The 20,047-nt window shown below is 33.9% G+C and overlaps 1 protein-coding gene across 2 annotated transcripts; it reads right to left on the bottom strand.

The window, feature by feature from the left end:
* Positions 2,647 to 16,498, bottom strand: LOC109336763 (DNA-(apurinic or apyrimidinic site) lyase, chloroplastic). Of its 2 annotated transcripts, none has more exons than XM_019573565.1 (12): positions 16,364 to 16,498; positions 15,809 to 15,983; positions 15,597 to 15,697; positions 15,410 to 15,489; positions 15,043 to 15,273; positions 14,577 to 14,899; positions 13,141 to 13,251; positions 11,977 to 12,114; positions 11,818 to 11,865; positions 11,225 to 11,305; positions 3,872 to 4,031; positions 2,647 to 2,971 (listed from the first exon to the last, which is right to left on the bottom strand). In XM_019573565.1, the coding sequence occupies exons 1-12, from the start codon at positions 16,411 to 16,413 to the stop codon at positions 2,850 to 2,852; spliced, it is 1,620 nt and encodes a 539-aa protein (XP_019429110.1). In that variant the 5' UTR covers positions 16,414 to 16,498; the 3' UTR covers positions 2,647 to 2,849. The 2 variants fall into 2 exon arrangements, with proteins under 2 accessions (XP_019429110.1, XP_019429109.1); XM_019573564.1 differs by having other exon boundaries at positions 15,043 to 15,280; positions 15,414 to 15,489.

Genomic DNA, 20,047 nt, shown 5'->3' with positions numbered 1-20,047 from the left:
CTAATCCTAATACTAATCCTAATCCTAATCCAAATTCTAATCCTAACCTTAACTTCCTCCTATATTAGTATCTAAATTAAAAAAGTTAAAGTAAAAAAACGTATAATAGCTAAGATAGTTAGTGAAGTATTATCACCTCCACTATTTTAAAGTATTTGTGCTTCAAACAAAAATTTACATCAAACAAAACCCATTTGGAATTTATCTATATTCCAAAATTGAACCTAACTCTAACCAGTATGCTCAATCCAAAAACTTGACCAAAGAACAAGTTAAAGCAAAAGCTATATAACCCAGAATTTAATAAATTTTATTTTAAAAAAACCCAGATCGAGAAATCAAATTCCAGCGCATACCCATTTCCCAAACATGAAAATAAATATTAAGAAAAATGTAGAATTAAGAGAAGGACTCACACTTTGATATCTCCCATCGGAGTACCCTTTTTGTTAATATCATAGCCAAAGAGGTTTCGCTTGAGAACATATCTGGAAGCAACTGGGATCAATTTAACAGTGACAAAGAACCCAGCAAGGCTCATAGCAGCATTGATGAGGATGGATCTTCGAATGTCTTGTTCGATTGGGTAATGGTAGAAGAGAAGGTATAAGTATGGTGGGATAGAGAAAAGTGAGAGCTTGAAAATAAGACCCCATTTGGGAGGTGCAATTGGAGGATCGGAAGAAATGTTGTTTTTGTTGTTGGGTTTGTGTTGTTGTGTATTGTTGTTGTTGTTGTTTTCCTTTGAAGATGAAGAAGGTGTGGTTGAGGTTTGTGTTGAAGAGAGTCTTTTTCGTGGCTTTGATGCCATTGTTGCTGTTGTGTTTTTTTTTTCCAAGTTTGAAGCAGGAACCTTAATTGTTGTTTCTTTTTCCTTTCTCTCTCGTTGTTACTGGTTACCCTCGTGTCATAACACCAGTGATATGTTGCCAATTCATCAAGAGTGTCTAACGTGGCATTTTTGTTTTTCTATCGTTTTTTTAATTGCAATTTTGGTTTTAATCATGAGTGTCTAACATATTTCTTTCATGTACTAGGATACGATATACAAGACTCCTTTTCCTTTCCAGTACTATTATAAGCCCCTATAAACAAGGAGTTTGGGAGTTTAACTATAACCTAGATAGAATCTTCAAAATCAGAAGCTTCTATCTCTCGCTATGCTTTTATGAGTGGATTTGAGAGCGCTTTCGTGAAGTCACACCTAACAACAACTAGAATTTTCCCAAACCTATTTTTCTTCTATGGTGATACAACACACCAAGAGAATGTGTTAATGCCTTAGTCTAACAATTTTCTTCAATTTATATGTGCACCTCAATATGCAGATTTACAATCTTCTCACAATCTAAGAACCCTTCTAACATTTCTCATAATTACAAAACAGAATGTATGAGATGCAATGTTTCTTTTTCAACAAAAGATTTAATAATAAAGCTCAACAAGTATCTTGTAAAGCTCAACAATGATTAATCAATTAACGGGTTCCCAAGTAATCAATGATTAATCGATTAACATATATGTTAATTGATTAATGGTTTTCTAAAATTATATTTCAATTATGAATGAACCTCCTACATGATTTATAAACTAATGATGCATACCTTTAAATGATGTATGATTTAAAAACACTTTTTAAATGCATTTAAAATATATGATGATGTATGTATCTCTAATTAAAATAGTGAAGTAGCAACCCACCAATTCACTCTATCCTCTTGGTGTGCAAGGCCCTTGTAAACCAATATTTTTTAGTACATAGACTTTAGTGTAATATTTTGGTTGGAAACTTGGAATATACATGAAGCATTATTGGCTCAATGATAGACTTATTTACAATCTTTACTATTTTAATAGGTTGTGTATTGTTCACATTTTATGTTATTTCCATATTGTTCACATGTTATATTCTCCCTATTCTATAATCTCTTTATTTCATTTAAACAACGTGGCAATGAAACAAACATTTCCATTACTAATATATTTCACTACAAAAATTATGAACTAAAATTAAAAGCTAGTTAATTTATAGGAATTAAAATCAAAATTACTTCATTCATAGGACTAAAATCAAAATGCAAGACACATGGCACTTCTAACGAGACCTCCATTAGCCACATCATCATTTTCCATCTAAAAACTAACAACAAAGACCAATTATAAAACATTCAAAAAAATATAAGTATTAAAACAAAAAAAGTTCAGGAACTAAAATCAAAATTTAATAAGTATGTAAGCGTTATTTATTTAACACATAAAAAACCTGGAATATTGTGATAGAACTTCTGTGAATCCAAATAGGTGCTTGGATGATTACTTATTTTATTTAAAAGTTACGTCCGGTATGGTGCATGCGGTTATGGATACCAAGGTCATGCTTGGTTTATTAAATTACATTAATCAAATTAATTAGAAATTAAAATTGGAGTTTAATGAAAACAAATTTGGTGTGGTAATATTAAAACAGAATGAAATGAATATAGTTGTGAGAAACCAACAAGATATTGGTCTAGTTGTGTAATACCCTGTTAAATCCCGATGATGACCAAAAAGTCAATGATTCAACGGCAGTCATGCACCCCGAAAGGGATTAGTTTCTTATCCAAAAATGTAAAAACATACCCTGATACTTCAAAAAAAATATAGTTGTGAGAATATTACCCTCAACATTTGTGAAACTAGAGTAGGTACAAAAAACATGCACACATAAATGATGGTAGATTTTTCCAAGATTAAGCAAACCATACAAAAAAGGCAAAAATCCTTGCTTGGTGTAAGTAGGCTTGCTCATTAGTTAGAAATTCAAGCAACATTCCATACAAGTAAGTATTGCTGTTAAAAATGCAGAACTAAAGCTTGATGACAAGGCCAATAGGACAATGATCACTGCCAGCAACATCAGGTAGAATGTATGAATCGTGAACTTTGTCAGCTATGGATTCTGAGACGAGGAAATAGTCTAGACGCCACCCTGTTTAATATTTTGAAACAAAACCATTGAGAGAACAAAGAGCAAGGTTTATTTTAAACGGAATCAATTCAAAGTACAGAGGACCATCATTATGATATTTGTTAATTTGTTAATGAACTATTTATTGACTAAAATGTGCATGACATGAGTACTGTATGTACTTCCTAAAATGACGGCCCAATGCATGAGGCTCTCACTTAGTGAGATTTGGGGAGCGTACATGTACAACCTTATCCCACAAGCGGAGAGCTCGTTTCTAGAATTTAAACCGGTGACCTTACAAGTAATTTTCATTAAATATATTGCAAATTGCTATTAGACGACCTTACATTTGGGCTTAAGTAAAATTGGTTGGACAGGCTTTTGGATTCCAAGAGAAACAATGGAAGAATGCTAATACTATAAAAGCATAATCTATCCCTTGGAACATAAAGAAATGAATTCCCATGCTTTTTCTCTTCTGCAGGATTAGGAAAAGGATAAAACTTACGAGCTTGTGGTGCCGCTTTCCAACAAAACATATTATGAAGAGCTTTTACACATTTTATGATTCACTTGATGAGATATCACACGTCATTTTTTCATGAAAAATAGCACTTTGAGCACTTAAAAGCATTGTGCCTAAGTTTTGACCTTATAATTGCAGTTTTCTACACGACCATTGAAATGAGTACACAAGACTCCCATCTAGAAGGAACATACAAATTGGGGAGCATAAACATAAGGGTAAGGAGAGAAGACTTATTAGAAAAGGGTAAAGAAAAAAGTCATTCGAAAAGTTCCACAAGAACATGCGTGTATATCGTCTTGCAGTCGTAAACTTATAACAGAGACACACAATCAAGTAAAAGATAGCAAGATTAACTGATCAAGTGAACTTTATGAGTATGCTAGAGATACCTTTATTAGTCTTGCGCCCGCCATGCCGATAACCCCAATAAGTGTACCCAATAACACCAGGATGTTGGCTTCTAAAGGTATCTACAAATCCCCTTGATAAGAAGTTTGTTGCAAATGATTTCCTCTCTTCATCTGTGAACCCAGCACTTCTTTTGTTACCCTGTGGATATATCATATAACGAACAGAACAAATTAAAAACAAGTGCATTTTGTGCTCTTGGCAAACCATACACAATTTTATTAAATATCTGTAATATTAACAAACAGATTCAACAACAACCAAGCATTATTCCCGTGTGGTCGGCTGTAACAATAGCAAGAGATAGAGATAACTGAATTCTTTTTCAATTAATAAGATTGACCTTACTTTACAATTGATAGGCAGCTCTATTTATAGAGATCTAAGTATGATAGCTTAGGCTGCAAGCTATCTAGCATAGTACAAAGCAGTACAGTTACAGTTAGTATAGTACATTGCAGCCTACCTATAGTACAAGGCAGTACAAACGAACTGCTAGAACAAGCTAATAGCACAAACCTTAGTACACCAGTACAAGCTAACATGCTAAGCTAACTATTAGCTGTTATTCTCTAATATTCCCATGCCGAAACCCAAAGTGAGTGATCAAATTGTTTTAATCCAGAGCTTTGAGTCAATCTCTGAGAAAGCAGAATCATGTAGGAGAGAGGCTATGTGAGAATATATGCAGTCTGAAATTGGCTGGAATATGCTTCACTTGCAGAGTCTTATTTTGAACTTTGTCTCTAACAAAAAATTGATCAAGCTCAATGTGTTGTCCTTTGATGAAGCATTGCTTATGAGTCATAGCAACTGTATTGAGATTATCATATAGAATCAAAGGCGCTGAAAAGGAGAACTGTAATTCAGTCAACATTGATTGTACCCACATAAACTCCTGATATAATAGAGCTAGGTTTATATACTTAGCATATGTGCTAGACCTAGCAATGGTGGTTTGTTTCTTGGACCACCATGTAATGAGATTAGGCCATAGGAATAGAAATGCTCAAGAAGTGGACTTCCTATTATTACAATCAGAGCCCAATCAACATCACAAAAGCCAAGGTAGAGGAGTAGTAAGTGAAACTGGTTGAAGATAGACCCCATATGACTGAATACCCTTGAAGTATCTTAGGATACGTTTGACATCTGTCCAATGTTCTTCAAGGGGTGCAGACAGAAACTAACATAACTTGTTCACAGAAAAGGCAATATCAGGTCTCATAACAGTACATATTGAAGCACCCCAACAATGGACTTGTACTGTGATGGATTTTCTACATAGTTAGCATCATCCTTAGTTAACTTAGTAGTGTGAAAATGGGTAGTCAATGATAGCGGAAGTTGCGGAGGTTACCGTCTCTCCCCGCGACGGAATAGCGCATAGCGGTGCGGCTGGCCGTCGCGCCAGTCGCGGGTTGAGTTGCAGCAGAGGTGTGGGCCAAAACCCACTGCAGAACCCGCATCAGGATGAAGAACCCTAATTTTAGTTTTTTTATAAAGCACTCCTCTCTCCTTATTTCCTTTTAAAAAAGACGTGACCATACTAACCTAAAAAAAACACGTGACTTCCCTTCCCTTCTTCTCCTCCTCCTCCCTTCTCCCCCTTCCCTTCTCCTCCTCCCTTCTCCCCCTTCCGTCTTCCCCTCTGCCCCCTGCTCTTCTCCCCTTCCCCTTTCCTCTCCCCCCCTTCCCTTCCTTCTATGAATTTATTTTTGTTTTCCCTCTTTACATGTTCAATACTTTCAGATTTTAATATATTACTTATATTTTTTCTTTTCCTTTTATTCCCCCTTCCCTTCCTTTTGTGATTTTCTTTTTGTTGTCAAAACTTAAAGAGTATGAATTACTTATATTTTGAATGTTTTTTTGGTGTATTTGTATATTTATATGTGGAGGGTATAATATTGTGTATTTTAAGTTTTCCTATGTGTATTTATATGTTTAGGATATAAATTACTTATATTTTTTCCTTAGTTGTAGCGATCATCCCACTACCTGCTATCCCACTATAGTGTTTTTGGTTTTGACAGATATGCTCCGCTATCCGCAATTGACTACTTAGGTGTGAAGCATCGGTGAACTTACTAGGTTTGGCCTCACTCATGTGTCTCCTTTCCAATGGGTCTCCGATATACTTGGATTGTGAGAGAAACAAAGTGCCATTAGGTAGCAGCTTAACCTCTATTCCAATGAAATAGTCAAGTTGACCTAGTTACTTATGTGCAAAAGCAGGACTGAGTTTGTTAATGACTTCCTTAACTTTGGAAAGAGGGGAATCAATAAATATTATCATCAACATAAACATGGACAAAGTTTGTGCGTGGAAGGATTTGAATGAAAAGAGAATTGTTACTTCTACTAGTGACAAACCCAAGAAAAATTAGTGTTTCTTGAAGTTTCTCAAACCACTGTCTTGGGGCTTGCTTGAGACTATAGATTGGCTTATGAAATTTGCATACCAAACTTCTGTCTGAATGTTGAAAGACAAGTGGTTGCAGCATATAGACTTCTTCATTCAGAGAACCATCTAGGAAGACATTATTTACATCCAATTGCTTAAGGGGCCAATGATATGTTAGAGCAAGAGTGAGAAGGATATGAATAGTAATAGGTTCAACAACAGGGCTAAAAGTCTCAATATAGTCTATCCCATGGTTTTGATGAAACCCTATCTAGACAACTCTAGCCTTATAATTTTACTACCAATACCACCTAGATTGTGTTTGACTATAAAAACCCATTTGCAGCCAATGGTTTTCTTTTGGGATGGTAAAGGAACTAAAGATTCCTAACCTCATTAAAGCATTGTATTCATACTGCATGGCACTTTTCCAGACTGGATTTTCAGGTGCAATTTTGGTAGCGGAAGGTTCAAGACAAGCTCTAGGATAGGTGTTCTGAATTACCTGACTTGGACCTAGTTTGCATAGGATATGTAGCCAAAGGAAAGGAAGGATTAGTGCTAGTAGAAGAAGAGACAGTAGTATCTGAGGTTCAGATTGGTTCTATAGAGAGATGAGTATCACCAGCACTGGTTGATGTAATATGATGAGACTGATCAAGATGGGAGTTAGGAATATTAAGAATATCAAAGATAGAAACATTATCGTTGAATGTTGTAGATGAATAGGACTAGATGCCATCCTCGGAGAAAATGTATTTATAAGGACTAAGAGAGGGCGAGGAAAACTTTTTTCTATGAAGAAAGAGGTATAAATTGGGAGTAGGACATAAATCATCAAAGGAGGGAGAGGCCATAGGAGTAGTGTTGGGTGAAATGCAAAGGGTAAGGAGTATTCATTAAAAATGACATCTTTAGAGATAAGCACTTTCCCATCCTCGGTGACACATTTTTTACCCTTTATGAGATGTGGAATATCCCAAGAAGGTGCATTCAGCCTACGTATAATCAAGCTTGTGTTTATTATAAGGTCTAACATGTGGATAACAAGAGCAACCAAACACCTTAAAGGAGACTTATTGGACAAGGCTGAGGGAGTTTGTTGATGTATCTATATTTTCTTTAAATTGTCCCATTTTTTATGATGAGTATGAGGACATTAACTCTATGTAGGATTCCTACTGACGTGATATAAGGAGTAAAGAACCTGAACCCCTCCCTAGTCACTTTGGATGGACTTAATGGTTAGGTTAAATTATGTTTTAACCATTGTGACAAACATTGGAAGAAGGATAGGGTATTGGATTTCTGTTTAAGTAAGAAAATCCATGTGTATCTTGTGGCAACATCAACTACCGAAAAGTAGTGTCTAAATCTAATAGCAGAATGTACTGGAGCTGGAACCCAATGATCAAAGTATAAAAGGTCAAAAGGATTAGTATATGCATTCTGAGACTCATTAGCATGAATTTTGTGGGCTTTGCCAAGGCAACAAGCTGAACAAAAATCAAGGGTTGTTTTAGTAGAATGTTGTATATTGTAGTGATGCAGTACATGATTCACTATTTTTTATGAGCATGTCCAAGACGACAATGCCATAAGAAATAAGAACACACACTAGGTACAGAAGTTGAACTTATGTTAACAAACTATAAAATGATATATAGGTAAAGTAAAGATATGATTAGTGCACTGAGGAGTAAAAGATGAACTAGGAGAGTCTGTAGGAGCTAAAATAGGTTACAGATCATGAAAGGCAGAGTCCCTCTTTGTAAGAGTTCCCCTTAGAATAACATGATCATAACCCTGACATTTGACAAAACAATGGTTAGGATGGAATTCAAAATAACATGAATTATGCTTAGAGAATTGAGAAACACTAAGTATATTTTTAGTGATAGATGGTACTAAGAGTAGATTATCAAGAGTCAAAACAACATTTGGATTGGGAAGAGTTTGAAATTTAGAATGTCCAAAAGCTCTAACGGAAATATCGGCACCATAACCCATGTACATTTGGTCAGATGAGTAATTTTCCATTGATTGACAAGAGATTGCTTTTCTGTCAGCTACGTCCAGGTAAGGGAAATGGATGTAGGTTTGACACCAGAGGAAGTAGTCAAAGCATGAGGAAAGATGGCTAGAGAGGGCCCAAAGGGATGGTGTTGTATGAATTGGGATGCTTGATGAGATCCAGGATTATAAGAGGGTGCATGATACTTGTTAAAGTAGAAATATTCACAAGATGGACCAGTGTGACGTGGCACAAAGGGATAGGTAGTAGGAGCATATTAAGCAAAATCAGGAGGTGCACCATAAGAGTGGTTGTATGATGCACTAGAGCCAGGCGATGCATAATAGCAAAAGGAAATATCATGGCCAAAACACTTACAGAACTCACAGAAGTAACTGCCAACTATTTCTGAGCACCGAACATCACGTGTACGAGAATGTGTGCCATGATAACCACCACACGTAGCTTGATGGTGGCATCCAGAACCATCATTGAAGCCACCACGATAACCACCAGTGAGATGAAGGTGAGAATTTGATCCTTCAAGACGAATTTGGGAAAGCACTGGTAGAGGAGTAGAGCTTATAGGACTGAATGGCATTGCAAAACACATTGAATTTTTGGAAGGGGGAGATTTTTCTAGTAGATTGACCGACATTGCATCATAAATTGAACGATTGCGATTACGTTCTAGACGAGCTTCAAATGTGAGAAGAAATGAACGAAGTGTGTTCATAGTGGGGAGCTCATTCCGAGCCTCAACTGAAGTGATATATGTTTGAAACTCCTCGATCCATCTAAGATGAAGTCAATATGCTATGCTTGTGATATCGGTTATCCTATAGAGATAAGTGCATTATCAATCTCCTTGATGCGCATAAAATACTCAAAGATTGAGCTTGAGCCTTTTGTGATAGAACGAAGTTGAGAGCATAGCTGTCTGCCTCGTGCTTTTATCTAAGTTTGGAAAAACTCATGAATTTCTTGCCAAAGCTTTCATGCATGCTTGCACCCTATGACACTAGGTTGCAGAACCCCATAGAGGGAGTTCAAGAGACATGAAAGGATCATCAGATCATGCTCCTCCCAACTAAGGAAGGCTGGATAGATGTGATGATTGGCTTGATCCTCAACATTGAATAATCGGTTAGCAATATTAGGTATGAAGACGGACATTTTAGCTCGATTCGACTTCAACACTACCTTTATGTATCAGCTCCAAACCAAGTAGTTCTTTTAAGTGAGTTTAGTTGGCAAGTGGAAGAGTAAGAAGTGGAGGAGAAGATTGAAGAGCAACAACAATGGTGGCTGAAGCCGTGGTGAATGGAAGAGGAGAAGATTCAAGATCATTGACCATAGCAATGGTAGCCATGATACCATGTAAAGATATCAAGAGATAAGATAACTAAAAAAATTATTTTCTATTAATAAGATTGATCTTACTTTACAATTGATAGACAACTCTATCTATAGACCTCTAGGTATGATAACTTGGGTTGCAAGCTAATTAGCATAGTACAAAGCAATACAATTACAATTGGTATAGTACCATGCGGCCTACATACAGTACAAGGTAGTACAAACGAACTGCTAGAACAAGCTAATAGCACAAGGCCTTAATACAACAATACAAGCTAAGCTAACTACTAGTTGTTATTATCTAAATATCAACTACATAGATCAAACGATGTCTTAATGCTCTATCATAAACCATGTTCATTAACAAAGCATTGATTAGTAAATCCTTCCTAATCGATTCGCCCATCATTTTTCTTGGCCTCCCTTTGCCTCTAGAAATTGGACCAACCTCCATTTGATCCACTCTCCTTACTGAGGCTTCTACCAGTCTTCTCCGCACATACCTGAGCTATCTAATGCGATTTTTTACCATCTTTCAACAATAGGAGCTACCCCAACTTTCTCTCTAATCCATTCACTCATAATCATATGTTGTCTAGTGTGTCCACTCATCCGATGGAACATTCTCATATATGCTATATTGGGTTTATTCTCTTGTTCACATTTTATAGTCCAACACTGGTCCCATACAACATTGCTGATCTTATAGGTGTGTGATTTCCTTTAAACATAATTTACACCTTTAATATTACATATAACACCTGAACATAAAGATTATTTATACAAACTCCATCTTTTCTTTTATACATATTTTAAAGCAAATAGCTAAGTATTAGGGGTAAACAACTTAATAAGCCCAACCAAATTGGTCGGAGATGATTATGCTCATGTAACTCATAGTCAGCTAATCACTTACTGGCCTGTTGATATTCTCATTGTAATCATGGCCCTAGGTTAGTATGTAGTCCAATGATCAATGTCCTCATCAATCCACCAGCATCTCCAAGATACTACTCTAAGGTGACGTGATTTCCACATAACGCCTCGTCACGAGTATGACATGGCACATATCACTTTACTCAATATTGCTGCTCAAGTTTTATCTCACTAGATCAAGAATGTTACCAAAGGATAATACAGTAGATCTCAACATGGGTTACTAGTCGCCAAGCAATTTGAGTTAAAACAACAGTATTTCGACTCACTACTGACAAGTGTTTGGACTAGTGTATGTCTCACTCGTCAAACTGATCAGACTTCGGATATGAGTTATCAAGTCAGGATTCATCCACTAAATTTAATGGAGATGATGTCCACGTACTCATCAAGGAGAGTTTCAAACATTCTAAATGAATAGGTTAAGCTTCTTGTATATTGCCATGCTTCAAGCTTAAGGGCGAACACATGAGAAGGCATGTCTGATATATGATTAAAGGAATCTATCTGCCATCCCTTGTGAGTTCAACTTTTCTGTAAGTTTCTGACGTTTAACTAAGGCTTAGATATGATATATCCGTTGTTTAACATGGACAATATTAAATCTGAAGCACTTACAGCAGGGTTATATATGTCTATTTCTTCATGAGCGCAGTTCAGATCACCAGTCAAAATTACAGGTTTTGACTTTTCCAGCTCCTGTACAAAACAGAGAATGAATTGTGAATCCTAAATTCCTAATAATAACAACAAATTTGAAGAACATGTTAATATTTCTTCTAATATAAGAATTTGCTACGCAGTAGAAGAATTTGCTACTCTAAGATCACTGAGAGATCAACAAGAGAAACTAGACACGCCATATTGTAAGGACTTTTAACATAATAACATTTTGTAATAATCATGCTCCAACGCCATAACAACAAGAAAAAGTAATAATCATGCTCCAACGCCCAAAATAAAACATTTTGTAAGGACTTTTAACATAATAACATTAACATGACAAGATATGGCTAGCACATGCAAACATGAAAAATAAATTATGTCTATCTTTGGCATGTAACCAAATTTGACATAAACAACCAAGAAAGGAAATTGGTTTGCATAATATGACAATAGAAGGAAATAAAATGAGATGAAGGAGAAATTATATACAGAAAAACAATAATCAAGCCTTATCTAACAACCACTAGGTAAGGAGCTATACATACTTTCAAATAATCACTGAGAGATGGATCCCATTGAGTCACCCTGTAAGACTAGATTCAAATACAATAATATTAGTTGAATGAGATCACTGTTCTTCTATTGAAATAGAAAAAATATAATTAATCCGGAATCATAAAAAGAAAGTAATTTAAAACAAGTACCAGTCTTTTCAAGCCATCTCCAGAATTAGGGATGTAACCACATATCAAATAAAATGTATCAAATTCAGCAGTCACAAGTCTCCCCTCACTGTCATGATCAGATATGCCTAAGCCATATCTAACAGAAAGTGGCTTTATCTACAAGAATTCCAATTAATAGAAAATTAATGTTAGAAAGAGAATTAATAATGTAAATACCATTCTTGCAATTTGTAAAACGAAGATGCAAATGATAAGGCTATCTGATTGCTATAGAATGAAAACAATGTCACCTTTAGGCTTCAACCTTCCAGAAGTAAAGTGATTAAGAAACAGAGTGCCAAATAATCACTATTTATGAATAAATGCAAATAGTATCTAGGATTTTAGAGGAAAGAATATTGTATTGGACGAGTGAACACACTAGACAATATAAGATTAGAAATGAACGCATTAGGGAAAAAGTTGGAGTAGCTCATGTTATAGAAAAGATGGTAGAATCATGTCTTACGTGGTTTGTACATGTGTGGAGGACACTGTTAGAAGCCCCATTGAGAAGAGTAGATCAAATGGAGGTTGGTTTAAATTCTAGAGGAAAAGGGAGTCCAAGAAAAACCATAGGTGAATCGATTAGGAAGATTCAGAGATCAATGCTTTGAACATGATTTACGATAAAGCATTATGGTGTCATTCGACATGTAGACAACCTCACCTAGTAGGGTTAAGGTTTGGTTGTTGTTGTTTTTATAAGAAAGAATATTATTGAAGTAGGTGGCAGCAAGAGCTGAACCTCAAGTAGGTACAAAACAATTTTTCTATTGTCATTAACCTATTTCAACAACAAGAAAAGCCTTTTTTCGTATTAGGTTGGGTCGACTACATGGATCAAATAATGTCATTGTGTTATATCAGAAATCATGTCTTCAGATATGTCATTCTGTTCTATTTATTAATAATCTCATTGGCAACAATTTATTTAAAAAAATGTATAACACATCATCACTGAATAATCATGCAGCATTAAATCTGAAGTTGCCAGCATGCAATTTAGTATGAACCAACTGAGAAGGAAATATCTTTACCTTAAAGAACCATATTTTGTAAATGTAGGAAATACAATAAATTATTATGTGCTTAGAAATTTCCAATAAGTATGAAGAGGCAGGATGAATATAGTCTGCATACCCTTGAGATTATTGCTGTTCCAGAATAACCAAGCTTCGAAACACTACATGTCCAAAAGCTATTCTCATACTCATTTATTAGACGACATTTGATATCCTCAATATCCTTCTCCTGTTAGTAAAATCAGAGTAGTCATTAATAGAAGAGAAAATGGCATCCATGAACTTTAATATAAATATCTTCATACAGGTTAATAGATTTTAAATGGCAGATAAACGTGTCCGTGACCATTATTTTCCAATTTGTCTGCTACCATTTGGAAACTTTAGCCTATTTCTAATATATATTTCATGGCAGAACATTACATTGTCTTATCATTTTTTCTGCTATACCAGACAAATAGAAAAATAATGATTATGGACAAAAAACCACCTCAAAAAATCAGCCCTTTCTGGCCACTATTCTAGTGGTTCTGTGAATAATTGCAGTTCGTTGAAAGAAAAAAGAGCTGAACTGTTGAAAAACCATCTTCCATTTCATAGTTTGCCATATAATTTGGGGATTACAATGAGTCACAAGTCCAAAATATCATACAGTCAATTCCTTAGATTCTAACAACAAGACCACCCTTCTTGCTGCAATCAAAAATGTCCTGTCTTCCTCATCATTCAACACTACCCACATCAAACCTATATACAAATCAGTTCCAATAAACTAAGGGGGCTTTTAGCCCCCCTAACAAATAAGACTCATCTTCCAACAACTTGTTCTTCCCGAATTTAGAGGTCTTTCAAAAATCTCCTACAACTTGCAAGTTATCCACCAGACTAACACCTTTACCATATTTTTACATAGATCAAGTAGGTAGAAGACCATAAGACATTGGCGAACAGGATTGAGAGTACAAAGAACATAATCATAATCACAAAGTTTGTTAAATATCAGTATCTTTTGTGAGACTCTTAAAAACTGGCACAATAATGTTCTTCCTTTGATTACAATCAGAAAACTTCCAAACTACCGATCTTAGATTGATTTCTTGCAAAAACAAAATAACAAGAATACTGTAGTATTCAGGAATACAAAGCAATATCTTTTTAGAATCAATAAAATACATAAGCATATAGTTTCCTAACATATAAAAGATTCAGTTTAGGTTTTTTCGACCCTTCTCTTTATTTTATCGAAGTTAACTAGTATGGTTATCCACTTGAAGAAAGTAGCTTTGTAATTACAAGCCCCAGAAGCAAAACTAACATGACTAATAAAAAACAAACTACTAAAATCAGTTAACTTTTAGCATCCTTCTTCAGCAACTATCAGAATTTACATAATTTAACTACAAAGTAATGCAAGATGCAGTTATCAACCAGCAACAAAAGGGAAAAAGAAAGACTATCAAAATTTCTTTTCGTGTACAAGCCTCACAATACTCAAAGCGGGGATTGCTGCAAAATATAACCCTTGAAAACTTGAAATCAGCACCAATATCCTACCTGCAGTTTAGTCTCTTGCAAGCAAAGTATGTCAAAGTCTTCCCTTTGGGCAAGTTGAAGGGCTGAGAATCCTTCTAATTTTAGCAACGCTCTCAATCCATTGACATTCCAAGACAAAATCTTGACAAATTGTGTATCCCGAGTAAGAGGCGGGGGTCTCATAGTTCTAGGATTATATGCAACCCAATCTGTTTGAGGTTTTTTATGGGCAAGAACGGTCCATGGTTCAGTTTGAATAGTAGTTCTACTTATTTCAACTGACTGTGAAACAGCACTAACAATATCGGTTGATACTTTTCTCTTTGCCCTGGAAGGCTCAAAATCTGGCAACAAACTCTAGTTTAAGATTGATCACTAGCTGAATGAGTCAAATTTGAACAAAATATTGACAAGTGAAAAAACATTTGAGTTATGCTAAACATTTAAGATGAAGAAAGTTTACAGCTTCACATTTTCTACAACGCACCTGAAACCTTGTCCGATTTCATTGACAACTTTTTGGTCGTCACTTTGACAGTTTTGCTCTCCGATCTTGATTGTTTTAACTTTCTCTTACCCTGGTTAAGTTCATGTATATCTGGAGAAGCATTACCATCAGCAGCAGAGTCTGCATCTATTACATTTTTATCCTTCACTTCTTCACAAGTCTTTTCAGAAGAAACTAATATCCCTTCTTCTCTTGATTGAGAATCTTGTTCTGCACATGAAAAGACCTTCTAAGTTATAATGATTTGAATTATACATTTAGTTTTTTAAGAGCCACGCCAATCTTGTTCTTCATTTCTTTCTTTTCTACAGAAAGACTAAAAATTCAGATAACATGATTGCATTACCATGCATGTTATTGTCCATGAAACTCCTCAAGGCAGATAAAAGCTCATCTTTACGACCTTTGGCAGGGACCCTAATACTCCTGAAAATTCAAAACCATTACTAAGATACAACTCAACCAATATCTTTACAACTTTCTAGAACTAAAACCGCAGCAACATGGCAAGAAAAAAAAACATATCTGCTTACCGAAGAGTTCTCCGGAGTTCCTGAACAGTCATTGTGTCTATTATCTCAGGATCCTTTGTTAATCTCTCAATCTCAATAGAATAGCTATTAACATCATTACCCTACACCATTAGCTTATAGTGAATAACCGTAACAAAAATGAAAAATGGGAAAAGGGAATTACAGTACTCAAAGTAACATAAAGTGCAATATCACTGAAACATCAATTACACCTTTACTACAAGGTTCTTGGAACCAAAGCTTGCTTCCAACCCTTTCAGCTTCTTGTCCTCAACAACTGGTGACATGGGCTCTGATGATTTTGAGAAGGGTCTTTTAGACTCCATTGCATTCAGAATGGGATAAACAAATGTTTTAGTATTCAAATGCTTATGGAACACTGCAAAACTACAACATGCTCAGTCAGTTCAAGATCACATCTTCTATCTTCTGTCCCATAACACTCCATGTATCGTTACTTATGATTGTATGACAGAAAAATAATTAATTATTAAACTTTTGACTTAAATACATTTTTCTTAACTAAAAGTCATTGAGTGATAAAAACTTTTTGGGATGGAAGATGGGCTCTCAGTCAGTTCAGTTACCCACATTTTGACATTCCATTAGTGTATTCCCATAAGAGTAATACAAAAATTGTAATCTAAACTAGCAACATGGAAATGGGAGAAATGAACGGAAAAACAAAAATCAAATCTTTTCCATTAAAGTTAAAAATAAAATAATTTTCCATATGGAAATGAAGAAGAAAAAAATAGAAGAGAAACCTGGTGAGATTGATAGAGGTTGTAGAGACGAATTGCAGGAGCTGTTTCATGTCAAGAAAGAACCGCCAAAACAGGCTGAGAATGACATAGGACAGGAGAGTGTAGACAAATACACGGATGTTATATATAAGCGAGATGTTTTTTTTTTTTACTTTGGCCACAAATTTATTAATTTATCCTCATTCGCATTATCCCTATGATGAGCGAGCAAAAGTTCGATTCCTAGTAACTAAGTCGGGAGAGACAGTATCTCATCATAAAAAAAATTAGTTTTTGTTTCCCACATGTATCCACAACAGGTATGTACCCACATTTTGACATTTTTTGAATCCATAATACTCGAACTCGGTTCTTGTTTAAGGAACTCAAACATGTACCACTTGAACTAACGCTCGTTGTTAAATTAGTTTTAGTTTGTTACTCAAAAATGTTGATAAAAAAATATTTTTTAACTCACCAATCAAAAATATTTATTTTTGGTACCCTCAAGACTATATTTTTGGAGTACACCAGTATTCCTCCAAACAATTATCTTATTCAAAAATAAAAACTGCAACATTTTGGTCTATTCGGAGATATCTTACATCACTGGATCAATGTCTTATTGGTAAAGAAAAATATTATAAATGATTTACTTATATAAAAAATAAAGTAAATTACATTGAAACTCCTGAGTTTTAGTGAAATTATACAAATCATTCATCCATTTTTTACACCTACCAAAATCTCCCTAATTTATATACTTACATTACATTGATGACCCCTGCATGAGAAATAAGTGTAATATTTTAAATAAAAATGATGATAAGTGTAATTAAGTTAAATAAAATATGATATATTATGGACACAAGTCTAAATAGCATGCGAGTCAATAAATTTTCATTATGTTTTGTACAAAAAGCATCAATAATTCTAATGATATATTGTTTAAATCATCTTATACTATATTATAACGAGACGAACAAAGAATAATGAAAATGTATTACTCATATACTATTTGGATTTGTTTCAACAATATACAATATTTTTTTAACTTAATTCATTTATCATATTTTTGTTTCAAATATTACATTCATTTCTCATTTAGGAGTAGTGAGTGTAATGTATGTATATAAATTAGGAGTTTTTGTAATGGTAAAAGATGGAATGGTAATTTATGTAATTTCACTAAAACTCACGGGTGTTTTATTCTAAAAATATGTAATATAAATTGTTATGTAAAAAATTTCATACTGAGATTAAATGATAAACTTTTTCTTATTATTAATTCCCGTTGAAGAATTCAATCATAAAAGTTTTCCTCTCCCATTATAGATTTTGCTTAAGTTATCGTATTTGCTATTTAGTTTAGTTTTAATTTTTGACCTATTATATTATTAATTTTTATATCACACTATAAAGGCCCTTCTTTTAAAAAATATGTTGTCCAAGAATTTTACTAAATCTAACTAATAAAAGGCTTACAACGAAATGAACTTAAAAAATAAAATCCAATCACCTTCCACTAAAAAATCTAAGTATCATATTCATTTAGAAGAGAATAAAAAATTGTGTCACATACCAACAATGGCAACACTATTTATACATTTCTTTTTTATAGGTATATTATTTTTAGATATGATGAGGATGGGGAAATTAAAAAATTTAGTCATAGTGTATAAGTTCTGTTGCACGGGAAGATATTTTTTGTCGCATATATAAGAATATACATATTACATGTATATTCGTATTATTAAGAACACATATGTTACTTGTGCATCCGTATAGTTAAAAATACGCATGTTACCCGTACATTCGTATTGTTAAGAACACACATGTTACACGTGCATTCGCATGTTTAAAAACACACATGTTACCGTACATTCTTATTGTTAAGAATACACATGTTGCTCGTGCATTTGCAGGATTAAAAACACACTACTCGTAAGTTCGCATTGTTAAGAACACATATCTTACCCTTGCATTCGCATGAATAAAACATATTCAAACACATTAGGAAAAAAACATCACAATTTTGAATTTGAATTTTCTAATGAAAATAAGGAAATCGAAACGTGATATTATGGGATTTTTTTTAAAATAAATACTAGTAGTAAACCTGTGCATTTGCACGGGCCATTTTGTACCCGTTTTAAAAATATATTTAATATTTGTAGTTAAGTAAAAGACTTAAGTTGTTAGTTAAATAGAGACATGTATTAGTTTAATAATACGATATAAATATTGAAGTTGTATTTTATATGAGTTAAAACAATAAATAGTCATGGAAGTCAAAATAATTATAATATAAAAGCAAAAAATAGATGTGAGCGAACAATTTAAAGTGATAAATCTTAATGACATAACTAACATTGTTCATGTTGAATCGAAATAAATTAAATTTCGGTTCAAAATCTTTGTTTCTACATAATTGTTTGTAATTTAGTACATGTTAGAACTTTGAAAAATAAACAGATTAGTGTGAAAGTTTCCAACAACTAAAAGTGTGAAAAACAACAAAATTCAAGGAACATAAATGAATGCACAAACTAAGTTTATAATATACATAACAACAAAACCTATAAAATCTACCATGAATTTGTAAATCTTGATGGCAAATTAGTTGTTGTATTTTAGATTCTAGACTCTACTACACCATCATTACATTTCAAGATGTACATCTATGTGATTTTTTATATGGGTGGGTAATTTTATATGGGTCAATTAACTTTGTGGAGGGAAGTGCGGAGAATTTGGAAAAATACTTGAAGGAAGTTATTTTGTGTGAAGAAACTTATTTTGCAATCTATCATTATGCATTAAAATCTTTTGAAAATAATTAAAGGAAGTTATTATGTCTGAAAAACTTATATGATCTTAAAACTATTAAAATAGCGCTTTCAAACACCAATATCTTAAGCATATGTCTCCCACTTGTTTTCTTTCTTCACGAGTTCCATTTTAGTTCCAAATGAAAGTGCAAAGCGTCAATGATTGCATTAGCAATGTTTTGTCTATGTTTTGATGAAGATAATAAGTTAATTAAAGCTTGAAGATGGCTCAACAATTAACATGCCTAGGGCTCAAGTGGTGACTTATTAGACTTAGGTTATAATTCTTTATTATCTTTTTAGAAGTCTAAGATGCTTGCCATAGATATTGAGTCTAGGTTAGGTAAACCTAGGTGTGAGTCTCACAAGACTTAATAAAGTAACTGATTCACTAAAATGAGATATCATCTAACTTATTATATGTTCATGCATATCATACATGTTATATGTGCATATTAGGCATAATATAATTGCTAAAACAAGTATAGGAGTTAAGCATAACATATGAGTAGTTTGCCTTTTAAATCATGTGTTTTAATATGTTGGTTAATCGATTAACGTGGTGACTTAGTCGATTAACTCAATTGTTTTTTGTTTTAATTATGTTACACTGGTTAATCGATTAACCCCATGGCTTAATCGATTAACGTGTCTGTTTCTCTTCTGTTTTAACTGCATAACTGAAAAAACCGTTTTTAGAGGCAAAATCTATTTTGTATAAATTCTGGCAAATTGCAGAAATGGCTAAGAGTGAAAAACATAGAGAAAAAAGAATTGATCATCATTGTTAGAAACTATTAGAGAGTGTTGCATTAGGAGAAAGACTAGATCCTGCTAAGGCTTTAGTTTTCACATTCATATTGCATGTTTATTT

The sequence above is a fragment of the Lupinus angustifolius genome, chromosome LG20 (genome assembly GCF_001865875.1).
Source record: "Lupinus angustifolius cultivar Tanjil chromosome LG20, LupAngTanjil_v1.0, whole genome shotgun sequence".
In the NCBI taxonomy this organism is placed as follows: domain Eukaryota; kingdom Viridiplantae; phylum Streptophyta; class Magnoliopsida; order Fabales; family Fabaceae; genus Lupinus; species Lupinus angustifolius.
Note: the sequence above shows the minus strand (reverse complement) of the source record. Positions and strands in the feature narration are given on the sequence as shown.